Genomic DNA, 24720 nt, shown 5'->3' on the forward strand with positions numbered 1-24720 from the left:
TCCCGCGGCGGCGTCCCGGCCAGAACTCTCCCCCCTTTCCCCCCGTTATTCGTTTGCTTTCTTACTACCATTGAGCATTTTTTTTGAGGGTATGTTGTAGGCTCCTCCCTGGAACTGAGTCCTGCCGCGCTCCGCAGTTCATACATAACCTGGTATCAGCGCATGTGGTACTACTGCTGTAGCACGGCCACTAGCTTTTGCAGGATCAGGGCCAAAAAGGGCTACAGGCGCTAGTTTGGCAGTTGCAAAAAGGGATACTAGCCCTGGATCCCAAGGGAATTATTTTCTTTTGCAAAATAGAGGCACATTTGCACGTTTTTCGTTTTAATTTTGTGCATAGTTGTAACGCAATGTAAGCCAAAATGCCTGATGTGCTGCATGTTAATTATTCTCTAACATTTTTCAGTCAAATTGAAACTAATACATTACTCCTGATTTTTCATATCATATTTTTATACTGGATAAAGGCAGAAGTGATCTTTTTTTTTCTTAGAAATGAAATGGTGCGTGTCTATTCGGAGGTGAAAGGCAGCCCGAGAGATGAGCCTTCCGCTGGGCTGTGTGATGTGATGCACGTAGGCTGCAGAGGGCACGGCTCTGCCGTGACTGTGGCGCAGCTCTCTGCTGCACTGCTTGAAATGACTCACGGGAAGGCTAAAGAGAATCAGGCCCAGAGCCCGCGCCACACAGACATTTTACACACAGAAATCGAGCACATACTAATTTTTAACCAAGTCCCAGCACTGCTGCTGATGCTAGAAAGCTTGACCATACTTCTTACACATCTGAACACCAGTAGTCCTGAACAAAGAGTAAGAAATGGTATTGTACAGGAATGCTTTGGGGTAACAGGCTATAACACTGAGAACTGGCAGTACTGCAGCATTTATTTTTTTAGTGATTAACAGTGCTAGTAAGAACTAGTATCGTCAGCTCCCTGCCATTGTGTAGAGCCACATATTCCTCCCCCGTTCCTGCCTCCCAGTGTTGTTGCATGGAGGTGGGGTGGGAATTTTGGCACCACTGGTGTCCTTGCTGTATGGCCTGCCAGGCCCGAAGTGGCAGACCCTGGCCATGCTGCCACACAATAGAGAGACATCTGCAATGTCATTCTCCTTTGCCCCTTGACTAAGGGAGAAGCAGTGCATATATTTTCATAGTTTCTAAAGATTCATTTTTAGAAGTTAACCAAATACCAGTGTACTTGTGCACACCCCTCCCTCAAGAGTTTGCTCCACACGCACACACATTTTCTGGATAAACAGCATCTGTCTTAAAACACAATTACCTGTAGCTAAAATAAGAACAATGAAGAAATGTCTAAGAGCAAACAAATGAAAGGTAAAGTGTTTTACAGAAATATACCAAGAGCATTCTAATGATGTGGCAGAAGCAAAGAGAGCTTTTCATTCCCTATTAGAGAGTATATGGATTGTTAGGAAGTAGAGGTGGTCTTATTTGTACTTGTGTCATGATGTACCTTAGGAACACACATTTCAGGATTTGGATGCTCTGAGAATAATTCTGAAAGCACCTAGGATAGAAAGGCTTCAGAATATACGTGGGGCAGGCTGAAGCCTTTTGTGGAGGCTGACAGCAAATAGCAGGGCTGTGGCATTCATGGGTTGCAGTTGTGCATACCCAGCTTCATCACAGTCAAAATCGGATCACAGAGCAACTGGACCAGGGAGGAGGAACCAGGAGGACATCAGGCAATGGTGGTGCTGTGGCTCCAAGAACAGGAAGCAGCAGCATTCTTTGAGCTCTATAGTGGTTCTATGAAGAAGGCAGATTGATTTCTGGAGAAGGAAACTGCCTCCCCATAGTAAGGTCTTGCTGTGTTTAGGGGCTTCATAGCTATTCTCCGTAAGCAGTTCAGCCAAAAGGCTATCTACCTCATGCTCTCTTCCTTCCTTGGGCAGTTCTGCAAGGCATTGAGTGAAATGAAAAATATTTAATAAAATATACTGTATTTAGATGCTAAGTAGCATGTTGCTTCATTGGCTGTGCTGCTTTGACTCACCAAAGCAGCTTTCATTTGTTATCTCAACAAAGCATTTTTGCAGATTGAGGTACAGGCTTGTATTTAAAGACTGTAGCTGCAAAGCAAAGCTGTGATAGGAACAAAAAGGAATGTTCACAACAGAGCTCAGAACAGCAGTGAGATGGCTTTGTTCTTCCAGAAAAAAATGTCATAACACACCTAATTTCAGAGGGATCTGTACTCAATCTTTCTCTTTTACTTTGAAAGCAAGTGCTCTTATTTGACCAAGGGCTTGAATAGTAAATATTTATATGGAAATCTTCCTTTTGTAAGTAATTCATTACTTTGGCCTCTGGGAACGGCTCAGTGTGCCTCTGCCTCTTTTGAGCTGTGCTCTAATCTTCACTGTCACTACATATTGTTCAATGGATGAAAAGGGGAGGGCAGAACGGCAGACCGTGTGTTTTTCCACTTAGTCCCTCCGCCTATCCTGAGCCCGGGGAGGCTCTTGCAGCATTAGTTTTTCTGCTATGCAGCTAGAGGTCCATGTAGTGTTAAGATCCAAGGAGGACCTGGTCTTCAATCAATCCCTTTTAAATAAGAAGCAATCATGTCTTCTCTCCTTTTGAAGGGAGGGCTGTATGCCACGTTGACAGCCACATCTATTAACTTAAACACAAGTGTATTTTGAAATAAGGTCAAGATAGCTGTATTTAAATTTGGCCAGGCTGTCCAGGATGAACAGGGCAAAGGCATACCAAAACGGAGTGTTCATCTTCACACAAAAAAATAGATTGTTTTTAGAAACTGAAAGCTTCTGTTAAGAGTATTTTGAGAAAGCACTTTTCATCTCAGCCACAAGCCTTTCCAGAATAACAAGACAGTATCAGTCATAAGGGTCCTGATGGATTTTTACTATTTTTTTTTAACCAGCAGACAAGATGTTAAACAGCAGTAGGTAACAGCAACTAAGTTACCACTGCCTTTTGCGTTTGTGCCAGATAACTGGTAACATGACTAGAGCTGCAGTGCTGAAAAGCTACATTCAGGAATAAGCTGATACCACCCGAGGGCACCTCAAGCAAAGGTGGTGTTGTTCCAGCCTACGTTGCCAGCACTGATGTCAAAGAAGCTGACATAGATTCTGAAAGGGAAGACAGACACCATTAGCTGCTGGCCAGGGTGTTCCTGCAGTGGGATGTACACAGCCATGCTGTAGGCTGCCCCGGGGCTTCACACTTCTCAGGCCTGCACTGCATCTCGGCAAGTTACAATTTCCTTTCGCAAGTCTTGGCAGGCATGTTTGAGTGTTGCATATGCACACATACACCCACCCACCTACCCACCCACACCCCCCCGCACCCCTTTTAAGGTCTTGTCTACTTGCATTCCAGAGTTACTGGTATTTTTCTACTTCTTGTTTTAAGGTTCTTAGGATGCTGTGTTTTATTTACAGTCATTTCTGGAGCAGGTTGTTGTACCTCCAGGAAAAGGACTAGAAATGCTTTTATGTAAGTGGAAGCTTTTGTAGTAGACCTCCCCTTGTACCCCATAGGCAGTAGGGAAGTGTTGGTACATGTTACTCAAGTTGTCAATTTAATAACATCAAGTTATTGTGTCTGTACCTGGGCTCTTTCACATACAAGATCTGTGGGTATATACAGTGCATGAGCCTCCATCATTTTAACTAAAAGAAATTTTACCACTTCTGGGTGTTGGCTTTGCAGCTCATGCAATTGATCCTTTCCTCTTTTTAATTGGAGAGTTACTCTATTGACTTGGCATTTAGCCTCTTCAAGTAGAACATTAATAGAAAAGCACCAAAAGGACAAGTGTGGGATTAGTAGTTTTAACAATCTGAGGAAACTCATGTCAGACAAGTTGCTATACAGGCTCACCTGTCAGATGGTATTTTCAGCTGTTTGTTCAGCATGTCGCAAAGCAATTTGGAGTAGACCTTGTTCTCCTGCTCCCCTATCTTACCAATGCTGTAGAGAAAGCACATAGCACAGGGATCTGTGGAGCCACCAAAGGACATCAGCTGGTCTGGAGATACTTGTATTGCTAGATACTGTTGGAAGAGGAAGAGAATATTATTTTCCTTTGCCATGTTAGGAAGAGTTTTGAAGACCCAGGAAGGCATTTGTGTACCTAAACTGCAGTGAAAAGAGGTATACACCTGTCAGTTACACTTTCGAAATTCACCTGCATATACTTCATTGCGCTTCCAGAGTTCCTAAACATTTTCCTGCAATTCACAAAGATGAGAAAGTATTCAATCCAATCACATTCCCATGACATACCATTTGGGAACAGGCACTGCCATTACAGTTCTTTCATCTATTGCAGAATGGCTGTATTCTTAACTAAAAGTATTAGCAACACAAAATTTAAAAAAAAAAAAAATAGTCCCAGGCACTCAGAGATGCTTTTCACCACTTACCAAAATGCAAATAGTTTCACTCTTGTTATTAAGTTGCCCTGTGGCAAAGATCCTTCTCTGCCTGCTGTCTTGCAACCTTCAACCCCGGTGTGCCCAGTTACCTTCTGAAAGATGAGTTCTGGATGCTCAGCCCAGGTACACTGTTGGAAGGAGGGCCCTGCAGTATCATCTTTATTGACTTTAAATTTTGGGTAGAAAGTCCAGGTGCTGCAAGAGCTCGGTGACCTGCAGTACCTCCAGAACCTCATCCAAGCCACTGAGCTTTCCATGCCTGTGCAGGAAGGCTGGGTGCGAGTGGGGGTGTGCAATTGCATTGCTGCTGCCCTACGTTCCAGAGAGATTTTGCACCTCACTGGTTCCTGCTGCAGTCTTCTCTGCTGAGGTAAATGTGACCTGACACAGCAGAGGTCTAAATCAACATCCCCTTCATTAAACAAAATACAGCCTAATCCTGCTTTTGTTCTTGATAGCAGGAAAAATAGAAGAAAGTATCTATGTTAATATTAATGACCAGCCTGCAATTTTCCCTGCTGCTAATACACAGTGTCAGATCCGCACACTGGGGACTTCAGGGATCAGTTCCTTTGGCATCCATCTGGCTTCTGTTCTTACCCACGTTTATTAGCAGCGCATCATTGGAACTCAAGAGCTGTTCATCCTCTTGGTAAAACAAGGTAGCCCGAGTACCAGGAGTTGTCTGGGTAATTGCCTTGGCCATCATTTACAGCTTGTTTGGGTGGGGATTAGACCACAGCAGTACAGGATAAGCCAAGAAGATCCTGCTGAGGTACCACTTGCTTGGCTCTGTTCTCCCCTGGCTGGACACCCTGTGCTCTCAACTTTAGGCCAAATGTAGGTACAAATATGGGTTCAATAATCTGCTTCTAGGGTAGATATTTTATTTTTTAAAAAATAAATTTTCTTCTTAGAGCAGTTTGAAACAGTTTCCGGTAGAAAAAAAACCCTATTTGATTAAAAATAAAAATCAGTATTTTTTTCCCAGTGGTAGTGTTTCCTGCGAGAGGAAAGCTCTGCATTCCAGCCCGCCCTAATCCTTTCCTTCTTTCTGTGTTATAACTAAGAGACTCTCCCTTTCCTATTGCCTCCTTTGTCATGAAGAGCTTGCATGTCTTCTTAAAAAAAAAAAAAATCTATTTGTTTTTCCTTGTATATTTCTAAGTACCATTGCATATCCCTTCCACGCTGCTGTACAAACCTGTTCCAGCTGCATCCCAGCCCTGGCCTCTAGCTTTATATTCAGGAGCTGTTATGCAAGAGCCACCAGCTGACACCCCCACTCCAACCAGCAAGTACTTGTTTGCTAGATTGATAAAAAATGTTTGGTTTTTCTTTGAAGAGGGATAGAACAGAACAGTTTTACATAAGAATTTCATTATATCGCTGCATGTGTTGGGAAAAAAAAATATAATCTTTCTCCCATTTACAGTTAAGCCTGCTTTCTGTGGAGACAAGGCTTATACAAGCCTAAAACATGCTTCTGGCTATTCCCTGAGATAACTAACTTTGGCCAAATTTGGCAGAGATTGATATCCTTCATGTTTAATGAGACTGGTTGATAGCACAGAGCTTCATTACTGTCCCTAGAGGAAGAAGGGGGCCTTTATCAGACAATCTGCCTGGAAAAGGCACAGTAGAACGAGGCTTCTCCAGGTTGATTGGCTTTGTAACTCATCAGCAAATCTATTTGATGAGAACATCCAACCACATACAACTGTCTTCTAAAGTCTACAGCCATACAAAAACAAGATATTCTAATTATCAGTACTGAACTGAGAATCTCTAATTGGTCAAAGAAGTGTCAGTACTATTAAGCATCCCACCACTGGTGGGATCCACGGTGCAAGTCCAATGCAGAACCTCACTGGAACTCACAGAAACTTTTAAAGTTTTCCTCCAAGAGCTAGCTGAAATCTCACTGCAAGTTAAGATGACTGCTTCCTGCCTTATGCCACTGAGGAAGAAAAAAAAAAAAAGTAGTGTTCCCATCTCTTCCATAACAGCCCCTCTCTTCAGCCTTCTCTCCTAGAAGAGCCAGAGTGTCTGTTGATCCTTGCATTATCTTATTTCTTTAGCGTTTTTCCTTTGGTACATCTCTAATCTGCTTACCTTTTTCTAAAAGTAAAGGGCCTGAGGCTGGGTGAAGTCCTCCCGCTGAGGCTTACTTCTACCTTATGCACAGCAGAAGTTAAATTCCCCTGCTCCCAAGCATGGTCTTAACTCTTATTCATGTTGTAACCCATAATAGCCCCCCAAATCCTTTTCTCTTTAAAGAGTTATTCTTTGTCTTTTGTGCAGTTTGACTTAATCAGCTATGGAAAGAAAGCTTCTTGACTTGAGAAGATCTGTCTTCTTGAATTCTTACTGTCTTCTGTGCATACAAGCTATTGTTATCTGCACATCTCGGTCTACAGGGTCATTACTGGAAGTGTTGGCTATACCGGACCATAAGACACTACTGTGGGACTGTTTAAAACGTTCCTAGTTTTAACAAAAACATGCCAGTTGCAGTGCCCAGTCCAGCCCAAACCACAGCAGCTGCTCACAATTTTCTTCTTACCATTTTAAGACATTCCAAACTTTGTTCTAATATTTTCAGTTATTCCACTTGGGTTTTAATTTTGGGTCAATTTATCCCCTTCTTCCCTTCCCAGGACACTTCCACCTGTATCGAACGATTGCTAAGGGATTCAGAGATCTGTTGCTATCTTAACCAGTCCAGGGTGACTACCATTTCAGAGCACTTTGTTTCTATGAAGAGCAAAGATCTACTCAAGAGCTTCAGGTGTCCCAGTGGGCAGATAAAGGTTTGCTGGGAAGCCCTCAAAATCCTTTCTGTAGGGACGAGAACTTCATTCTTTCTAGGGTTTCAAAGCATCATTTCCAAAGTAAAATAAGAAAAATAAGAAACATTTCCTGAAAACACTCATTTACTAATGAATACATAGAAAGAGCACTTCACCAAGCTGCTAAAAAATCTATAGCCAATTCACTTAATTTACTGCAGCTACAGCAACTGAGTAACTCACGTTATAAAGGTCACAGCTCTACAGAGAAGCTTTCACTCTGTTTTTCATATTCATCAACTGTCTTCAGTAAACAACTGACACAGTGACTAATGACTTTTCAGGATTAATTAAGAAAATAAAAGCCTTACAAGACCCTTAATGACAGCATTTCAGTACTTTACCTCCATAGCATATTGCCATGGGTTTTGGCAGGTAAGAGTCCCCCAGTTTGGTAATGAAATGGGCAGACAGATTTTACTCTGGTATTTTGACTAAAAGTAGAAGGATGTCACATGGGTATTTTTGCTAGGTGTCCAATCAAGCTAAATACCTTCTTTTTTCCTTCAGCTGTAACCACTAGGCTGCAGGCAATTGCAAGGAAGTTAGAGGGTGAGTCTACTTTCAGTCAGCTAGATTCTTGAGAGGTATTCACAGAGATACATGGGTATACATACCCACACCCATCCAGTGTCTTGACCTATATGGAATGCCATCATACAGAAAGCTAGTTTAAATACTTTTAGCTCTGTTGGGGTCTAAAAACACTTAGTTACAGCAAACACATATTTGACATTTATATAGAGAGAAGACTCTAAGTACTGGTGAGTCAGGGGGCATGTTAGTTTATAGAGGCTATCACTGAGAAACAGCTCATTGCACAGGCACAGCTGACTAAATACAGAAAACATTTGAGCATCTGGGCTTACCTGTGATGGTTTGCCCATTGCTTTTGATAACTACTGGGTGACCTCCCCTGTGAAAGACTCTGGACCTTTATCCTTGCTTATATTTGTGTTAACAAGTAACTTCAGCATCTTTGGATCGCGAGAGGGTTCTCTTTCAGCTCACCTTGTTCACAGCTTTGCTCCTGACTCACCTGCAAGATAACCTACCACACTGCACTAGTAAGCACCTCAGGAGCCTTTAAATAATCAGTGGTACCTTCCCCAGGTGCACCTGGAGGGGTGGGAGTGCCTCGGGAGAGGTGAGGCTGCCTGTGCCATCTGCAGGCTGCTGGTCGCTAATGCACATAGTCAATGTACAGCTCTCCTAGTCGGGAAAGCTGGCTTTTTGTGCTCTGGAAATCAAAACATCCAAAAAGACACTTCATATTTGTATACAGCCGTGCTCTTGAAAACCAGTGAAAGAGCAAGTCTTCAAGGACTATTTGAAAGTGGGAGAAATATAATGTGCGTCTTTATGCAAGTCTTATAATTATGTAAAAAATTTAGATGGACGCCTCAATTGTGAGGTCTGGGACTTTTTCTGTGGAATAGATCATAACAGAAACACCCCAGTAGCACATGTTGTGGAGACCTTTCCTGAATTGTGACTAAGTCATGACAAAGATGCCTTAAAATCCAGGGTCTTGATTTGCCACTGTGGTGAGTACTGGATTCTACATACTCAGAGGAGCCTTGTTTTCAACTTGCTCCTTTGTTGTGCTAATAGTCCCATAACAGTCAACAGGATCTCCCGAGAGATAAAAAATCCACAGGCTTTCTAAAATGAGGGGCTTTATCCACAGTGGAGTATGTGGCAGAGCTGGGATCGGTTTTCTTTGCTATCTAGCAGAGCCTTACATGAGAGAAGTGATTTGGAGTGGTGATATGGCATTTGGTAGGGGGTGTTGGCAGTGACATATGTGTGGGGAAAGCAGGTTGAAAATGCTGACGGGGGTAGAAGAAATGGTTTGTTAATGTGTCAATGTTAAAGGTGATGGGCGTCTTTATGCCCAGTTAAGGGGTTTTCTACTCACTCCATTCCCCAGCCTGCGGCAAAGAGGGAGCACTTTCTATAGCTTGTGCTAAATGCTTGTTCTGACACAGTGTAATTTAAACAAATACTTTTAAATGGTGAATACCTCCGTATCAACATGCTTAAGTTGATTGTGTGGTGTATCTTGATTTTAAGTCAGTTTCTTCGCTGTAGCACCCTTGCTGTAAAAACCCAGCAAATAAAGAGTCAGGAGATTAATTACTATGTGCCAGTGTTCTCCTACAGCCCATATAAGTGGATTGCATCTCCTGTATCCAAAACATTCTGAAAATAATGAAAATCTTGAAAAATAGCTGGAAATAAAATCTGTGCGTAGAAACAGCCTTTTCAAGGCAGGTTTCCTATGTCCAAGCATTAAAAATGAACTCTAATGACAGCTCCATCCATAAGGAGAGGAACTGCTGTTTGTAATATTGACGAATCTTTGAAGCAAGTGGAATGATCCAAAGCATTTAGTCAGAAATCATACTATACTTGTTAGTGTTCACTTGGAAAAACTTAGACTGTATTTCAAATGAACTTCACAACCTATTTTTTCTGCTGGGTAAAATAATCACTCGTTATTTGCAGCTTGCTTGCATAACAAGAAAAACATTTCCAAAACAAACTCTTTCTTCTCTGAAAACATCTGATGTAATTCCCAGAAGCTGATGTACCAGGTTGGAAATCAGATCCTTAGACACCACAGATGCTCTTGGGAGTGTGCTTTATTTCACAGCAGCCATTTTACATCTTTTACATAAAATAATATCTCTGATTGGCAGGTCCTTGTCCCGACCTAGAGTTACTAGAATGTTCTCCACTGAGATTTCCATTACATCTCCAGAAGGAGTGTTGCACAGTACAATTTCACTTTCAATATTTTTCTTTCTGTTATTATGACTGGAATCTGTTTTCCTAATTTACTTTGCTAAGATTTGAATCCATATCTGCACAGGACACCCTAAACCACATATCTAGCTTTTCCTCTCTCGGCCTGCTAGGCAAATATTTTAGACTTATGTGTTTCTCCAGCCTTATTACTCATGACCATTTAGTTTTCTTAATCCTTCCTTCCCTTAAGGATTGTCTTCTATAAATTATTTTACTTGGTCCTTCATATTTCTGATATTCTTCCCTGAGCTATTTGCCAGCAGTTTCCTGATTACGAGGTGCTTAGAGCTAGAGAGGTCTCATTTACGAAAGCTCAATAGCAAACTGCTGAAGTACTTGTGGCATTGGGCAGGACTCCTGGGAATAAGGGAGAGCAACTGAGGTCAACGGTTGTGGGTCCAGGGCTGTAAGCAGAGCCTGTATGTATGTTCTTCTAGCAGGATTTGGGCCCTATGGACTGTTAACAAAATGTTTTAAAACTTCATAAGGTAGACTGTTATAAAAGTTTTTTTTAATAGAAAAAAGATCTCTTTGTATCCAGTAGATCTTAAAACTGAGTGGTGAAATTTGCCGTGAAAATGTTTAGATCTCATCAGGAAATAAAACTCTAGCATAATGAATTTCATATCTATATTAAAAAAAAAAAAAAGAAAAGAAAAAAGAAGTAAGAGACAGAAGAGCTTGCAGTCTGTTTTTAATGTTTCCTTTTTAGTTCTGTTGCAACATTGTTTCCTGTCTTTTCTAAGAGATGCAAATTTCTCCTCTGAACATTCAGAGTTTGGTGCAGAACAACTGCTCCTTAGGAAACTTATTTTCAGTGACTGAGGTTTCTTTTTTCCCAAAGTTCAGCTTGTTGAACTCTGCTTTTATTTCCATGATTGACTTTCCCTTCGTCTCAGGGAGATACAGGTAGATGAAAATTGCTGATAAAGCAAGGATTGCCAAAAAGATGAGGAAGCAAAAGGGTCCAAGGTTATCCTGCAAGCAGAAATGGGAGACATTGTAAGGAAGATAAGAATCTCGTTTCTATTTCAGTGCCCTTGGGCGCAAGTGTGTGTCTTCGCAATTAATATTCCAAGGTGTGCTCAGTACACAAACCAGGACAGGTATCAAACCAGGAGTTTCCACCAGCCATGTTTGACCTGAGTCCAGTTGCTGCTCCTCTGACAGGGCTGGGGGATCCCTGAGTAGGTTTGGTGTTTGGACAGAGCTCTAAGCTTTGCGTATCGTTGCAATTTATTGCTATTATTTCTCTCCCTGTCAGCATTCAGAAGTGGATTAGCCTGGAGGGAGAGATCCAGTTAGAGGCACTTACGACAATCAATGGGAAAATCATCCCAAGTACAAACAGTCCCATCCAGTTGATGCAGCCAACAATCAGAAAGGCTGATGGTCTGAATGACTGGCTGAAGATTTCAACCATGATAGATATAGTGGCTCCAGCTGAAAAAGAAAAGCAAAACAGAAACCAGGTAAAAAAAAACTGAAAATCCTTGCAAGGGCAGTGGTGGAAAAGGGCAGAGGTAGAAAATGGCAGACACACAGAATTGGTGGCCTGCTGGCAGGCGGCCTCTGCTATGAGGGGGAAAGACCTCGATTGCAGAAAGGGACTACAGCTGTTAATTTTGGATTTCAGCTGTTGATTTAGGTTTCTCTTGTACTGGGATCCTTTTTCTGGTGCCAGTGGATCTGTGCACTTCCATATTGCACTGGTAGCCATTATTAGCGCAGTAATTTTTAAAACAATCTCCCCTTTTGACTCCTGAGGTCAGTTCTAGCCGAAGCTTGTTGGTAGGCATAGACCTTAACTTGCTAAGTTATTGAAGATGATTACTATAATATTCCTGGCAGTGCCTAGAATCCTGTTTTTAGCTGAGTGTTTTAAAAGTTGTTCTGAAATTTCTGTCTCAAACCCTCTGGAGAAGATGATACTATATTTTAAATTATTTAGATGCTGTGATCAGTAATAAAATTCAAGGTGTCTGTATCCTTTTCCTGTCTCCCATTTGTACATATCTGCCCTTCCCTCCTTAATTTCCAGAACTTTTTACCATGGGACTAGTCTGTTCTTCCTCTGCTAGTTGTGTCACCAACCAATATGATACAAAATTTCCTCCCAACATTGCCATTGATGTACTCACATGGTCCAATTCCATAGAAGATAACAAATAGGAAGATCAAGATAACACTGAAGTAATGCATCCAGAAAAACTGGTGCTAAAAATGAGAAACCAGTGATATCAAACCGTTAGATACATGACAGAATAGCAGAGCTCTATTTTTTGCCACTGATTCAAGTTTTTGTATATATCCTATGAGGCAAGGTGGGCTGATGTTGAGCAAGTAGCCAAAACGCTGCGGCCTGTTTACCTGCAGTGACAGGGTCATGGTAAGGAGCGCTAGCACAGAACACATCAGTGTGTATCCTCCCCATAGCAGCACCTTCCTCCCAAATCGGTCTATAAGGGTGCTCTGAAAAGCAGAAAACACAGGTTATAAATCCCAGTTCTCAAAATAATTCATCCCCTCTCCATTTTTTCTTTGCAGAAGACTTGTCTGAATAATAGCCAGAAATCAATGTCATTTGAGAACCTCTTAATTCCTAATTAATTTTAATAGCTTCTTCAAAGTTATTTCATTATTGATTAAGTTGTGTTTATCAGTCAACCCTAGGCTGTTGTTAGACAGTTTTCTTTCTTGCATGCTGGTATATATCAAGTTGTGCATACATACACGCATTTAATCCAGAACATCAGAACATTATTTTACAGAATAAAAATTAGTCCAAAAACATATAGTCGTGCAAATAATTTGGAAAAAAAGAGCTGCCTTTTATCCTGCATGTGGTTTTGCAGAAGCAGAAAGAAGTCTTAGGTTATGCAAATCTTCCCTGAGTCCAGTTATAGGAAAAGTACAGTTGTTGATCACCTTAAATTTTTTCTTCAAACTCAGTCTGAAAAACTTACACACAGTATAGAGGATAAGCATTCACACAATCCAACTCCCAGGGACACGTATGGGATAAGGTATTCTTCAAACTTGGCTGTGTGGAATACTTCAAAAGAATAGAAGTATATCTGAAAAATGCAGAGAGGAAATGCACCTGTGAAAAAAGTGTTGCAATTGTGATGCAATTCTAAGCTGGTCTAATAACATTGACTTAGAGGGGTTTGTAACGCTGCCTAGAGGTGTCTCTTATTTTGGGGATAAAGAGAGCACTCAACTGCATTGATTCCACAGAGCTGCAAGGTGGTCATGACAGTCATCAAGATGTAAAGTTGCCAGCGCAGAGATCGCTCTTTTATTACTTCGAGGACACGCAAGGTTTTCGTGCTTGTCATTGCAGCCTTCTCCTTCATAATGTCATCAATTTCTGCTTGATGGTCTCCTTCGCCCCACAGCTTCCTGATGGCTGTTGAGGAGGAAGAGGGGAGTGGATTATTCTACCAGTATAGCTCCATCATGAGTGGTTATGTGAAACCCTTTAGTCTGCCTGTCCATTGGCATAGGTGGTGGTGTTAGTTCTGTCTGCTTCTGCCACCTGGCTGGGTCTGGGGCAGTAGGTAGGTGGAACAATTTTGTCTCGCTGGTTGTCAGTATAGCATAACTTTCTAATGTTGAGTTGACTTAACTGCAATCAAAGTAAACATTTAAGTACATTTTATTTAATAAAAACTGAACTTTCTAAACTGTTTCTTTTAAAGAAATAAAGTAGCTCCCACTAAAATGGGAAATGCTAGACATGCTAATATATACCTATTTTTCTTGTCTTAACTGATTATTAGACTGAGTGAGGCCCCAGGTTAATACAGCCGTATTGCCATAGGTACCTCAATTATTTTATTTAGAACTGCCTCTGCTATTACTCCATGGCACTGCACTGTGCTGTACAGCTCTGCCTTGCTTTCTTCTCTTGTACAGAGTCTGTCACTCTAACATATCAAATGAAGTGAAGTAAGTGAGGAAAGTAGACACTCTACCTTTCCTGCAGGCTTCCTCATTACCCTTCTGTATCAGGAGGTAGGATGGTGAATCAGGGAAAAATGGGAGAGTAACCAGTTGAACCAATGCTGAAAGTCCGCTAGATGCTAACAACCATGGCCACAAAGCTTCGCTTCCTAAAATCTCCCTGGAAAGTGTATGTGAAACAAAATTATGCTGAAATAATGGAATGAATGTTCAGGAAGTTTTTTGAGTGATAAAGATTGCTCAAATTTTGTTCAAGGGTGCAGCAGAGCAAAAACCTGAATTGATAATCCGGCAAATTTCACATATTTGCCTATTTTTATTTCTGACAATTTTTAAAGGAATTATTTGGCGTTTTGAAAAACTTTCTAAATAATGTTAGGATCCAATATAATGTCTAGAGAGCTGATGCAACTCATTTGACCACTGTTTGACCACAGGACCAAAACATCTTGCTAAGACTTTTCATGTAATAGTAGTAATTTTGAAGGCAAAGTCGCCTAGTAGAAAGGGTGTGGAACTAAGAAGAAATCAGATTATGAGTAATTAATTTTCTGTCTCCTGTATTTAAAACTATATGCCTCAAATATGATCAAATTTTTTCTTCTGGCATAAGCGAAGGCCTGTTTTGGGGAAGGTGAGGGGGTTTCTTGGTCACTGACTCGGAGAGAGGATAAGGTTACAGAAAGATTTCTACTACTTTTAGTGTAACCTGATGGAAAGATTGGAAAATTTACCGTAGTCCAATAACCTGTCCTGTGAGTTTTCCCAGTGTCAAAAAAACAGCAACTGTGGAGTTGGTAAATCCACGCAGCTTCTTGGGTGAAATCTCTCCTACATACTGAGGATGTATATTGAGAGAAAAACCTTTAACAAAGCAGAGAATAAATTACTATTAAAATATTTAGGAAAGCTGGCTCCATTCTCTCTTACATTATTTCCATTCACTCTAGTATTTGGATTAAAATTTCTCGCAAAAGGGATGATGTCTTTCATTTTTATGAAGATCCTAGTATATTTGCTTTAAAAATCATTCTCCAAGAATGGCAATACCTGGAGAGACAATCCTGGGACAGCAAGGATGCTTGCGCTCCACAGTGGCATGAGCACATACCTGTACCAATGCCATAGAGAAAGCGTCCGACCAGAATCATCTCAAAAGATTTGGCTGTTTTACTGAAGGCCATGAAAAGTGCAGCTACCAGCATGATCAGGTTGGTGCACATTTGGCACTTTTTTCTGAAAGAAAAAAAAAAAGCCCACAAGAATTTAGTGTGAAATGAGAACCTCTTGTACTCTTTTGACTAATCTTGCTGTGACAGGAAGCATTGTACAGCCATTCCCGCTGTTTTGAGGAATGGCTGAAATAATTTTGACTTTGGATGGTCAAAGTGATTCTTTAAAATTTCAGGATCCTTTAGATTTGAATTCATTAATATTTCTTAGCTTAGAATTTAAACAATTGGAACACTTCATCAGCATTTTCACAGTACAAGTGGGGAAAGAGATCAAAGAACTGGCCCATCTTGTTACCAAGATTTTTAAATGGCTAGAACTCATAAAATGTCAGGTTGTTCCCCAGAAATAATCTGAGTCTAATGCTCCCACTCTAGACTGGCTCATATTGAAGACACTCTTGGCTAAATGGATGTGATCTGAGATGGCAGAAAGAGTTTTTAGAGGCATATTTCAAAAGACACTCTGCGTGAATCATGAGCTGGTATGTTCACAACCCTGATGTCTCAGGCTCAAATCGAAGTCTTTTGCACTCAGTTGTTTTGCCATGATGCTTGCTAGACAAGAGTCCTCTTGCACACATTAAGGATTCACAGAGATCCTGCATTTAGAAGACTGTGGTTCAGCAATTAGGTTACCATGTGTTAAATAACCTATGGTAGAAGTGCATGATCCTGTTTTCAGTCTTGGGAGACCCTCTGCATGTGGGATGAGGCAGTGTCCCACAAGAAATTTCTTGGGGGCACTTACCTGATAGGAAAGAACACAATTGCAGGCAGGCTAAGATGGTTTGTTGAGACCCATATGAGGGGCCTCTGGATCAGTGGGTTGTGGAGCAGATCTTTAAGTGGGTCACACCAAGTAGATATGTTTGCCAATTTCTCTGCAAATGAAATTAGTGGTGTTACACACAAGGCACTGAGAACAGACCAGACTGGTGAGGAATCCTTTCTCCATCCAGTGGGAAAGATAGTTTGGAACTAACTTTCAGTAAAATAGATTGCCAAGAACAGAGATGTCTCTTGGATAATTTGTTTTGGTGCTGATTTTATCTTTACAGCATAGTTACAGGTATTTTTTTTTTCTTTTCTGTTCACATTTTCGCTACAGTAGGTATGAATATTTAATACAATGTCATCACCTCAGAATGAGTGTATTTATGTGGAAGTCTGGCTCTTCTTTGACACTTAAGGGTATCTTCCACACAGTGGTTTCCAGGTGGTTAGAGTAACCGCATATAACATGTTACAACACAAGACACACTTCTCTTTTTCGTGAGTTTGTAGAGCTTGGGAGATCTTTATGAGAGTCATAGGGGATCTTGAAGAGAACAAGAGGCAGTTACAGGATCCTGCTACTCCCAGAGGCACTGATCCCATGATGTGTTGATGAATGCATCCTTTACAGGAATGCATTTCACTGGGGATGGCAGATAAACAAGATAAAAGACTGCTTGCTACTTGAAAGAAGTGAATGTGCTAGCAAACAAAATCAGTTTAGTCTTCAATTAGACTGCTTCAACCAAGAAGAGGAGGTTTATTTGTTCACCTTGGTATTTCCCTGTACTTTCTGAGTATTGAGCTGTTATAAGAAACACTTACTTCCTGTATTTTGTAGTCAAGTAGCCACAGAAGAGGCTCCCCAGGAATCCTCCTATCCCATAAACAGACACAATGAAAGACCACAACAGCATGATTGTCTCAGGATGGAGGGGGGATCCATGTCGCTCTGTCCAGGTTTCATTAATAAACTTCCTGATGTGCTGAAAAATAAAATGAGATTTGAGTGGACAATGGGTACAAGATCTCTTCATATTATTTGGCTGTTGTACTTCAGATTGTTGTGAGTTAACCTCCACCACGCAGCTGCTCGCTCACCCACAAGGGAGAACAGGGACAAAAGGAGAGGAAAGGAAAAAAACTCATGGGTTGAGATAAAGGCAGTTTAATAGAACAGTATCAGAAAAGGAAAAATCACACTAATAATAACAATAATAATAATAGTAACAACAACAGACAGTCTCATCAGCCAGTGAACTGGCACCATCCCAAGCAGTGATTGCAGATTTCCACCTCCCAGTTAACACCCATTTATATACTGAGCATAACATCTATGGTATGGAATATTCCATTGGCCATTCCATTGTTCTGGAAAGCTGAAAAAAAAAGTCCTTGAATAATGTAAACATCACTTAGCAACAACTAAAAACAATAGGTATTCTTGACATTTCTTTCACAGCAAGTACTAGAAAGAGAAAGTAACAGGGCAGAGATCTAGACTGTGGTTCTAATATTAGACTTTTTTTGAGACTAACTTTCTTAGTAAAACAAGTTAGCTGAGATCACACTGCAAAATCTTCAAGTTTGTATCAATCAGTAAGGTTCCTGATGAAGGATTCTAAAAGCACATTTTCTGCCTTCCTTTGGAAGCTTGTATACTATGTGGTGACAATTTATTTAAAACAGGAAGTGCCATCCTGTTCTTTATAGAAGGAAAAGTTCTGTACACGTTTGATGTTACTGTTAGCCAAAGAAAAGGTATAAATGTTATCAGCTGAAGGCTCAGTACATTTGAGATTTGTGGGAGAATGGAGAGTTCAGGCTCTTCATTTTCTGTTTTCAACCTCAGAGAGACGACGACTTACCACAGAAGGATAGTTGATGACGGAAATGTGGAATCCATATGGGAAACTTCCACCAATTCCCAGCACTAAGATCATTTGAAATAATCCCCGGAACTGAACCTGCAAAGCAAGAATAAAATGCTCCATCAGCTTCTCATTAGTCTAGATCTGTGTAGGGCCAGAATCTTTGTAGCCACACTTGCCCTTCCCTGCATTCCCCCTGGAAACCTGCATTGTCCATTTCAAATCCTCTTGGATTTAAGTGTTTTTCAAAAATCCCTCTGATTTACTGCTGAAGTGCAATCATCAGCCACAGTGCCATAGCAAGACTAAGTGCTAGTGTAAGAGTGATAATCCACCACTTGCAAGAAGGAGAAAGAGTTTTAAAAGATGTTCCTGATCGTACAGCTTTCACTGCATGCCTGCAATATCTCACAGGTTGACAATTCTGGATGTGGGGAAAAGGGTATCAGTTTCCTTCTCTGCAATCTGCAGTAACCTATGTACATCAAATGTGTTATGCCACAAAAGTACAGCATTAAACCATAATGTTATGCCACAAAAGTACAGCATTAAAATCAACATTTTATTGTACTCTGCTTTTATTTCTGACTGTGTTGTATCTTTAAGCATAATACAGAAAAGATCCTTTTAACATTCAACGTTTTCAGAAGGGCATGGACTACAAAGAGAATTTGGAATAACCTCTGTAGTTGCATTAAAACAAAAATCTTCCTGACTAACTTGGGATTTCATTCTCCTTTCTCAATATTTTATTTTTTCTACTTATTTAACCATGAAAGTATGTGATTGCATCTTGAAGACCTTGATGTCTTCCAGGCTAGGGAAATACTATCTGTATAAAATTTCCTTGGTCAAGGATTAGGGACTGAGATATGATGCCTGCTTTGATGAATGAAATAATTTCAACTGTAAATAAGAAGAAAACAGAACATGTAACAACTTAGGCCTTTTTGAGGTATGTGGTAACACTCAGCATCCGGACTGTTTCCAAGTGCCTGCAAGGATAGAAGGAGTTATCCTCAAACAGCTTAGACTGTACCTAGCAAACCAAACCTAGGACAATGGTGATTTTAGCCCCATCAGGATCTGTGCAGGGTCCTTTGGGGTTTAACTGCCTCTCCTTTTTTATTCAGCACATCACAGATGAGTACAGTAACATCATCTCTGTATAGAGGACACTGTGCTCTGTGTTCTTTTCATGTTAGATATGAACAGCTTTTTGGAGATCAGTGCCTAGATGAAGAGAAGCTGGTAGAAAATACAATCAGGCAGGAAAAAAGTAATGCAAGCGTGGGTAATGCTGGACTGGCAGATACTTAGAGGAATGCTCCTTTTTACGATTCTTAGGTCCGTCTTTCAAGAGCTTGTTACTTAATTAGTCCACAGCTGGATTTCCCAGGTTATCACATGACAAGAACCAAGAAGCTATGGACCAGAAGACTCTAGAGTTCCTTAAAAATCCTGTCTCAAATTCAATGGATTTGCGAACTGGCAAAAGCATTCAAACAAATTAAGAACTCACCCTCTCACTCTTTTTTTTTTTTTTTGCATTACACTTACAAATTATCAATATTAAAAGGAAAGCAAAATAGCTTCTTGCTGGCAGTTGAGAAATAGAGCAAGAAACAGTTATCACTTCTTCCCTGTTTAACACTATGGAAATACTTGATGGATGATATTAATTATCTTTGGATGAAATGAGGAAAGTAATTTATTTTAAAGCTTATGCCATGAATTTCTTAGCCTTTTGCAGTACAGTTAATATTTTCATTACTTTGGGAGTTAATCAGAGTGCTTAATAGTATTATTTTCAGTAATTCAGAAGACAAAAGTACAGTAGCATTGTCAGTGGTGGAACTGGCAGGACTTTTGTCAGATTTTATCTTTTCTTTTCTTTTCTTTTCTTTTCTTTTCTTTTCTTTTCTTTTCTTTTCTTTTCTTTTCTTTTCTTTTCTTTTCTTTTCTTTTCTTTTCTTTTCTTTTCTTTTCTTTTCTTTTCTTTTCTTTTCTTTTCTTCATTTTATTTTCTTTTCTTCATTTTATTTTATTTTATCTTGTTGTATGGAAAAGACCATGCAACATGATTTTCTTGGCCCCAAGCCCTATTGTTCTTGGAGATGTTTAAAAGCAGAAGAGAAAATGGTCTCTGTCCCAAAAAAGCTTACAATCTTTAAGGAATCTGGATCTTTAGTATTATGTTAGCTTTGTCCTTTATAAGTCAGAGCCCTGAGAAAAAGTGACCAGATACTCACCAGGTCAGAGAAGAAGGTAGCCATCTCCTATGAAAGAGCCGATTCCTGTTGCTTACCGGCTAGTACCTGCCAAAAGAACCAAATGCTCACATTATGCAATAGCAGTGACAGTGAACTAGTCCCATGTTCTTGAAGTTAAATTTTACTTCAAAGGTTTTGAGTTAATTACACATATTTCAGTGTTGTACAAAGTTTAGATTTGTTGGATTAAATATTTCAACCAATGGTTGTGTCTAGCCCAAGTAAACAAGATGGTCTCCCTTGCGGGGAACCTGTATACTTCATGAGCTCTGTCTTGTGCTAGGGGGATAGGGAACTGAGACATCAATTCTAAACAGGATTCCAGTAATCACAACTTGTTTAGTTTTCAGTGCAAGCTGAGAAATATAAAGACAAGTTATCTGTTGGGAATCTTAGATGGGGCTTGGACAGTGAACTATAGGACTTTGACATATAATAGGAAAGAACTATTCTCACTTCATGTGGCAGCAACTGGAGCACATCACAACTTAATCATTACTTAAAGGAATTTAAATGATCCATCATTTTGGAATGGGCTACAAACTTAACGATTCTACAGTGGCACACCAGGCTTGACCAGCTAAATATTTAATAGTAGCTGATTTTCCTTTGCTGGGAGAGGAAGATTCAACGTCATGTACAGTTTTGTCTGGCATTTCCATTAGTCACTATATTTATTTCTGTGTCTGTGATCAAAAAAAGATTGCTTTGAAACTGTCCTGTAACCTCCATAGCTGGATTTATGTCTCTTCCTTCAGACAGAAATTGCTCAGGCTTTAACTTCATTAATTTCATAATTAAGACAGTTTTATATGTATTAAGTTGGTAAATTGCTTAGGTATCATTTGCCATTTACAATTTGATTAAAGAAGATGAGGATGAAGAAATCATAAGGGGCTTATTGGGTGCAAGCAGTCATATTTACTAGAAAATGCATCACATGCAAGGAATATTCACAGATTCTCTAGCTAATGTCTGAAATGTAAAATGTGGCACCACCCAGCCATTTCTCCCGTCATTAAGCAGTCCTCATCATGAAGCTGACTTTGTTGTTGATGTTTGCTGAGAGTTCATGGCAGGTTTTTTGAGGTTAGGTTCTCCAGCAGGTAAGCTGTTGTTAGAGCACAAACGAGACTGTTCCTTTGATGCTAAGAATTTATTTCCTTTTCTGTAAAGTCATACAAAGTTGAAACAACACAATGTGCATCTGACAAAGGAAAGAAATGCCATGTTACCTGCTAGTATCCGCCTTGCTCAGATGATACTGGCGGAAGACACAAGCAGGCAATAATAGGTAGCTACCAGCATGGGGCATTCCTTCTCAGATGCAGCCTGTTGCACACGTTTTCTTATGTTCTTCTTCACCCACTTCTACTTAGTATACTTTGTACATACTGTAACTTTGCTCTTGTAGTTTAATTTAGGATTCCTACTTTTGGTAGGTTAAAAGTCTTCCTCCCGTAATGCCCTTAATGCATAATGTCTTTTGCATTTATGTTGATTAGTTTCTCTACTCTTTCTGTGCTCTTATTGCTTACATTGTGCTGAGGCCCCCTTTATTAGATGTGCAGTTTCATAATTAGTGATATTATCTTACAGTTATCCTTTAGTTATAATTGTCATCAGTACAGTAAATCTCCCAACATCGGGTCATTTAGTCATTTATCTTGCAATTATACAGTTATGTGTGACTCACATATGCAAAGCTGTGCTAAGCCTTCCTTAATATAGGCCAACTAGATCAGATTTTTTTGTGTGTGTCTAGCTGACAGCAGTCCACTGATCTAGTTTTAAGTGTCTATATCCACCTCAGTTAGAGTCGGTATTTGAGACATATCTTACCTATCAGCTGATGTCTCTGGAAGAATATGTACATGTAGAACTCCTGAAATTTCTGAATGACTATCCTCTTTGTCTCTGCCACCTTCCATGTATATTTGAACCATACCTTTTTGCTGTTTCATCCCTTGACCAGACTGTTACCAGAATACAGCTCTTGCTCCACTGAGCACAGGCGAAGGTTGACCTGTGCTCCAAATAGCTGTTCTGCTTCGTTGTCACATTAATGTTCATAGGGCATCTGCTCGCTTCCTGGTGAGGATCTTATGGGGAAGGCTTTCCTAATAATATCTAATGAATAACTGAGATCAGAGAAATGGCTCACTAGAGAGTCACTACAACAATGCTACATGATGCCACTCGGCCTACGTTTCCAAAGACTTCAGGTATTGTTGTAATGGAATGAAGGAAGTTTTCAGAATGACTGGTTAGGAAGAGAGAATTCTGTTTTGTAAAAAGTTGAGATTTTCTTTCTATATTGGTAGTTGTCTCCAAATGACTGGTAGTTTTTAATCATGTTATATGTATATGGAACACTACAAAATTATTGAGCTTTTCTGACTTTAAATACAGTTCATGTTTCATAGATGATCTTTTAGTGAGAAGTCTTAAGTGTCCTTCAATACTAAAGACAGGAATAATGAAAAACCCCAACCAGGGAATGGTATGCACACCAATAACTTTTTTTGTAGTCAGCTGTCTGTAAGGGAGATCCTGATGTTGGGAAAGAAACATTTGTGGAGGCCAGAAGTCTTATTACAAGGCAATATGCCGGTTTTATTATGTTTAACATTTTCAATTAAAAATAAGCAGCAGTTAAGATGAACAATTGAATTCATATTTTGAATAACCTCATTTGAGTTGAAGTAAATATGCCAGTCAAAACAGTATCAGAGATAAACCCACTTATTTTACAGTGCAATCTAGAGTTTGGACTTCAATTTGCATAGTGTGCTCCACTGTGAGCCTTAGCTTTGTTCCTGTTCTTCCTAGTAGTATTGCTTTTCTACTAGGACTGTGTGAGCCTCTCATTAATAGAGGGAAACATGCAGAATATTAGACAGTTTCCAAAGAAAAGTCTCATAAGTTTGCATATTTCAAAAAAGTTTCTAGTGCAGTTAATCCCTGTGGTAGGTTACAAGATCAGGCTATCCTATAAGGCTCACAAACTCTTTTTACTTTTAACTATGTATAGTAGGAAAAAGAATTAGGAACTTGGTATTAAATTGCCTTGAATATCATTCACAGTTTGAAAGCCTGCAGTATACGAACTCAAGCACAGAGATTGATTATAGATCAGTGTAGAAAATTATATTGCATCCATTCCTACAACAGAGATCACTGGCAATGGTATACCACACTAAATCTGGAAGCATACGGTATGTTTTAACATATTCTCTCACTTTGTTTCCTTACCTTTGTGCACACTACATGCTTGTAAAAGTTGGCAAAACTCCTATGAAAGACTGTAAATTAAACCATAAATTGTTGTTGGAAATGGTTAAATGAATGCCTTAGGAGTTCCTTATGTTAGAATTACATTTCCCACTTTTACTGTAAAACTTACCTAGCTGTATGAGTCTGACAAAATATTCAAGGCATAAAATATTTAGTCACCCCTACAGCTGTCAATCAGCATTTACACTTGCAGTGAACAATAACTGAAGAGTCTGTACTGACTGCACATGCCTGAAATATGAGTATCTGTGATCACTTCTTAGTCATGATAGAGAAATACACCCCAAGAAGGAGCCTTGCATGTATCCATGTACAGCAAGGTATCGTACAGATATCTTTAAGAGAAACTGGAAAGCAACAGCTGTTCTGTTACAGCCAGGGGGTCCGGTCTGAGGGTCCAGGTAGCTGAAAGTCACACAAAGGCAAGTAGCAGCTAAACTGCTATGGGATTCACAGCCTATGAGATATCTGTGGGAACTTTGATCCTGGAAGAGCAGCTACAGACTCGAGATGATGATGATGATTGGCAAGATAGCACAGAGTATCTAAAATGACTCGAAGTGCTTGTGTTTTATGGTGACTGGATTCCACCCATGAGTGTTTTAGCTGTATTGCCACTGAAAGGCACTATTCCTTGAGAAGAGTTGTATGGGAAATTTTCCCCCATACTTTTTCATGAACAAGTCTGAGCTTAGAATCAAATGGCTGACTTTTTTAGCAAAAAATTAAATTTAAGTTGAGGAAAGGATGGCTACTGACATGGAAAACTTCAACCCAAAAGGGCTGAAGTCTGTCAAACACAACACAAGGACAACATGGTATTATGCATGGGAAACTGGCAAGGTTTGATTATTCAGTTGAGTTTAGAGAAACAAAGAATTACTCTCCTATTCCACTAAATTTTTTCTTTAATCTGTTATGGATTGAATCCTAGCCAGAGATAGCAAGCCAAGAACTTCACTATTCCCATTTCAGGGTTGTAAAAACACACTCAGAAATCATAAAGTGAGAGGGGATCACAGGTCTTCCCTTTCTCTGTGGTCAGCAGAGTGTTTATAAATTCTACATGTAGTTTCAGTGTGTATTAGTTGCTCTGTTAAGAAGAGATTTACGCATCAGCAAGTTAAGCCAAAATGCTCATGATTCACACAAGCCTATTCTGTTAATATCAGCCATCATCCCTTTTCTAAGCTGCC

At 40.0% G+C, this 24720-nt stretch overlaps 2 protein-coding genes across 2 annotated transcripts; both read right to left on the reverse strand.

The window, feature by feature from the left end:
• Positions 1-3061: 3061 nt before the first annotated feature.
• LOC104293692 (macrophage migration inhibitory factor-like) lies at positions 3062-8268 on the reverse strand. Its single transcript, XM_009893213.1, is given in 3 exon segments — positions 3062-3128; positions 3883-4055; positions 8161-8268. Coding segments are annotated over 3 exon segments (348 nt in total).
• Positions 8269-10876: 2608 nt separating this feature from the next.
• LOC104293696 (solute carrier family 2, facilitated glucose transporter member 11-like) lies at positions 10877-20230 on the reverse strand. The gene is made up of 12 exons (XM_009893216.1): positions 20207-20230; positions 17952-18050; positions 16909-17069; positions 15186-15310; positions 14809-14938; positions 14086-14234; positions 13330-13517; positions 13072-13182; positions 12476-12577; positions 12247-12322; positions 11421-11548; positions 10877-11083 (listed from the first exon to the last, which is right to left on the reverse strand). The coding sequence occupies exons 1-12, from the start codon at positions 20228-20230 to the stop codon at positions 10877-10879; spliced, it is 1500 nt and encodes a 499-aa protein (XP_009891518.1).
• Between the last annotated feature and the right edge of the window lie 4490 nt (positions 20231-24720).

This window comes from Charadrius vociferus, unplaced genomic scaffold, assembly GCF_000708025.1.
Source record: "Charadrius vociferus isolate BGI_N301 unplaced genomic scaffold, ASM70802v2 scaffold999, whole genome shotgun sequence".
Lineage (NCBI taxonomy): Eukaryota > Metazoa > Chordata > Aves > Charadriiformes > Charadriidae > Charadrius > Charadrius vociferus.

Excerpts from the sequence above, each read along its gene's own strand:
- LOC104293696 (XM_009893216.1), bottom strand. The coding sequence starts at position 20,230 with ATGGCTACCTTCTTCTCTGACCTG. Across the intron at positions 15,311-16,908 it reads TTGACTACAAAATACAGGAA|AAAAAAGTGCCAAATGTGCA; the intron begins GTAAGTGTTTCT and ends TTTTTCTTTCAG. Across the intron at positions 11,084-11,420 it reads TGATTTTCCCATTGATTGTC|GATAACCTTGGACCCTTTTG; the intron begins GTAAGTGCCTCT and ends TTCTGCTTGCAG.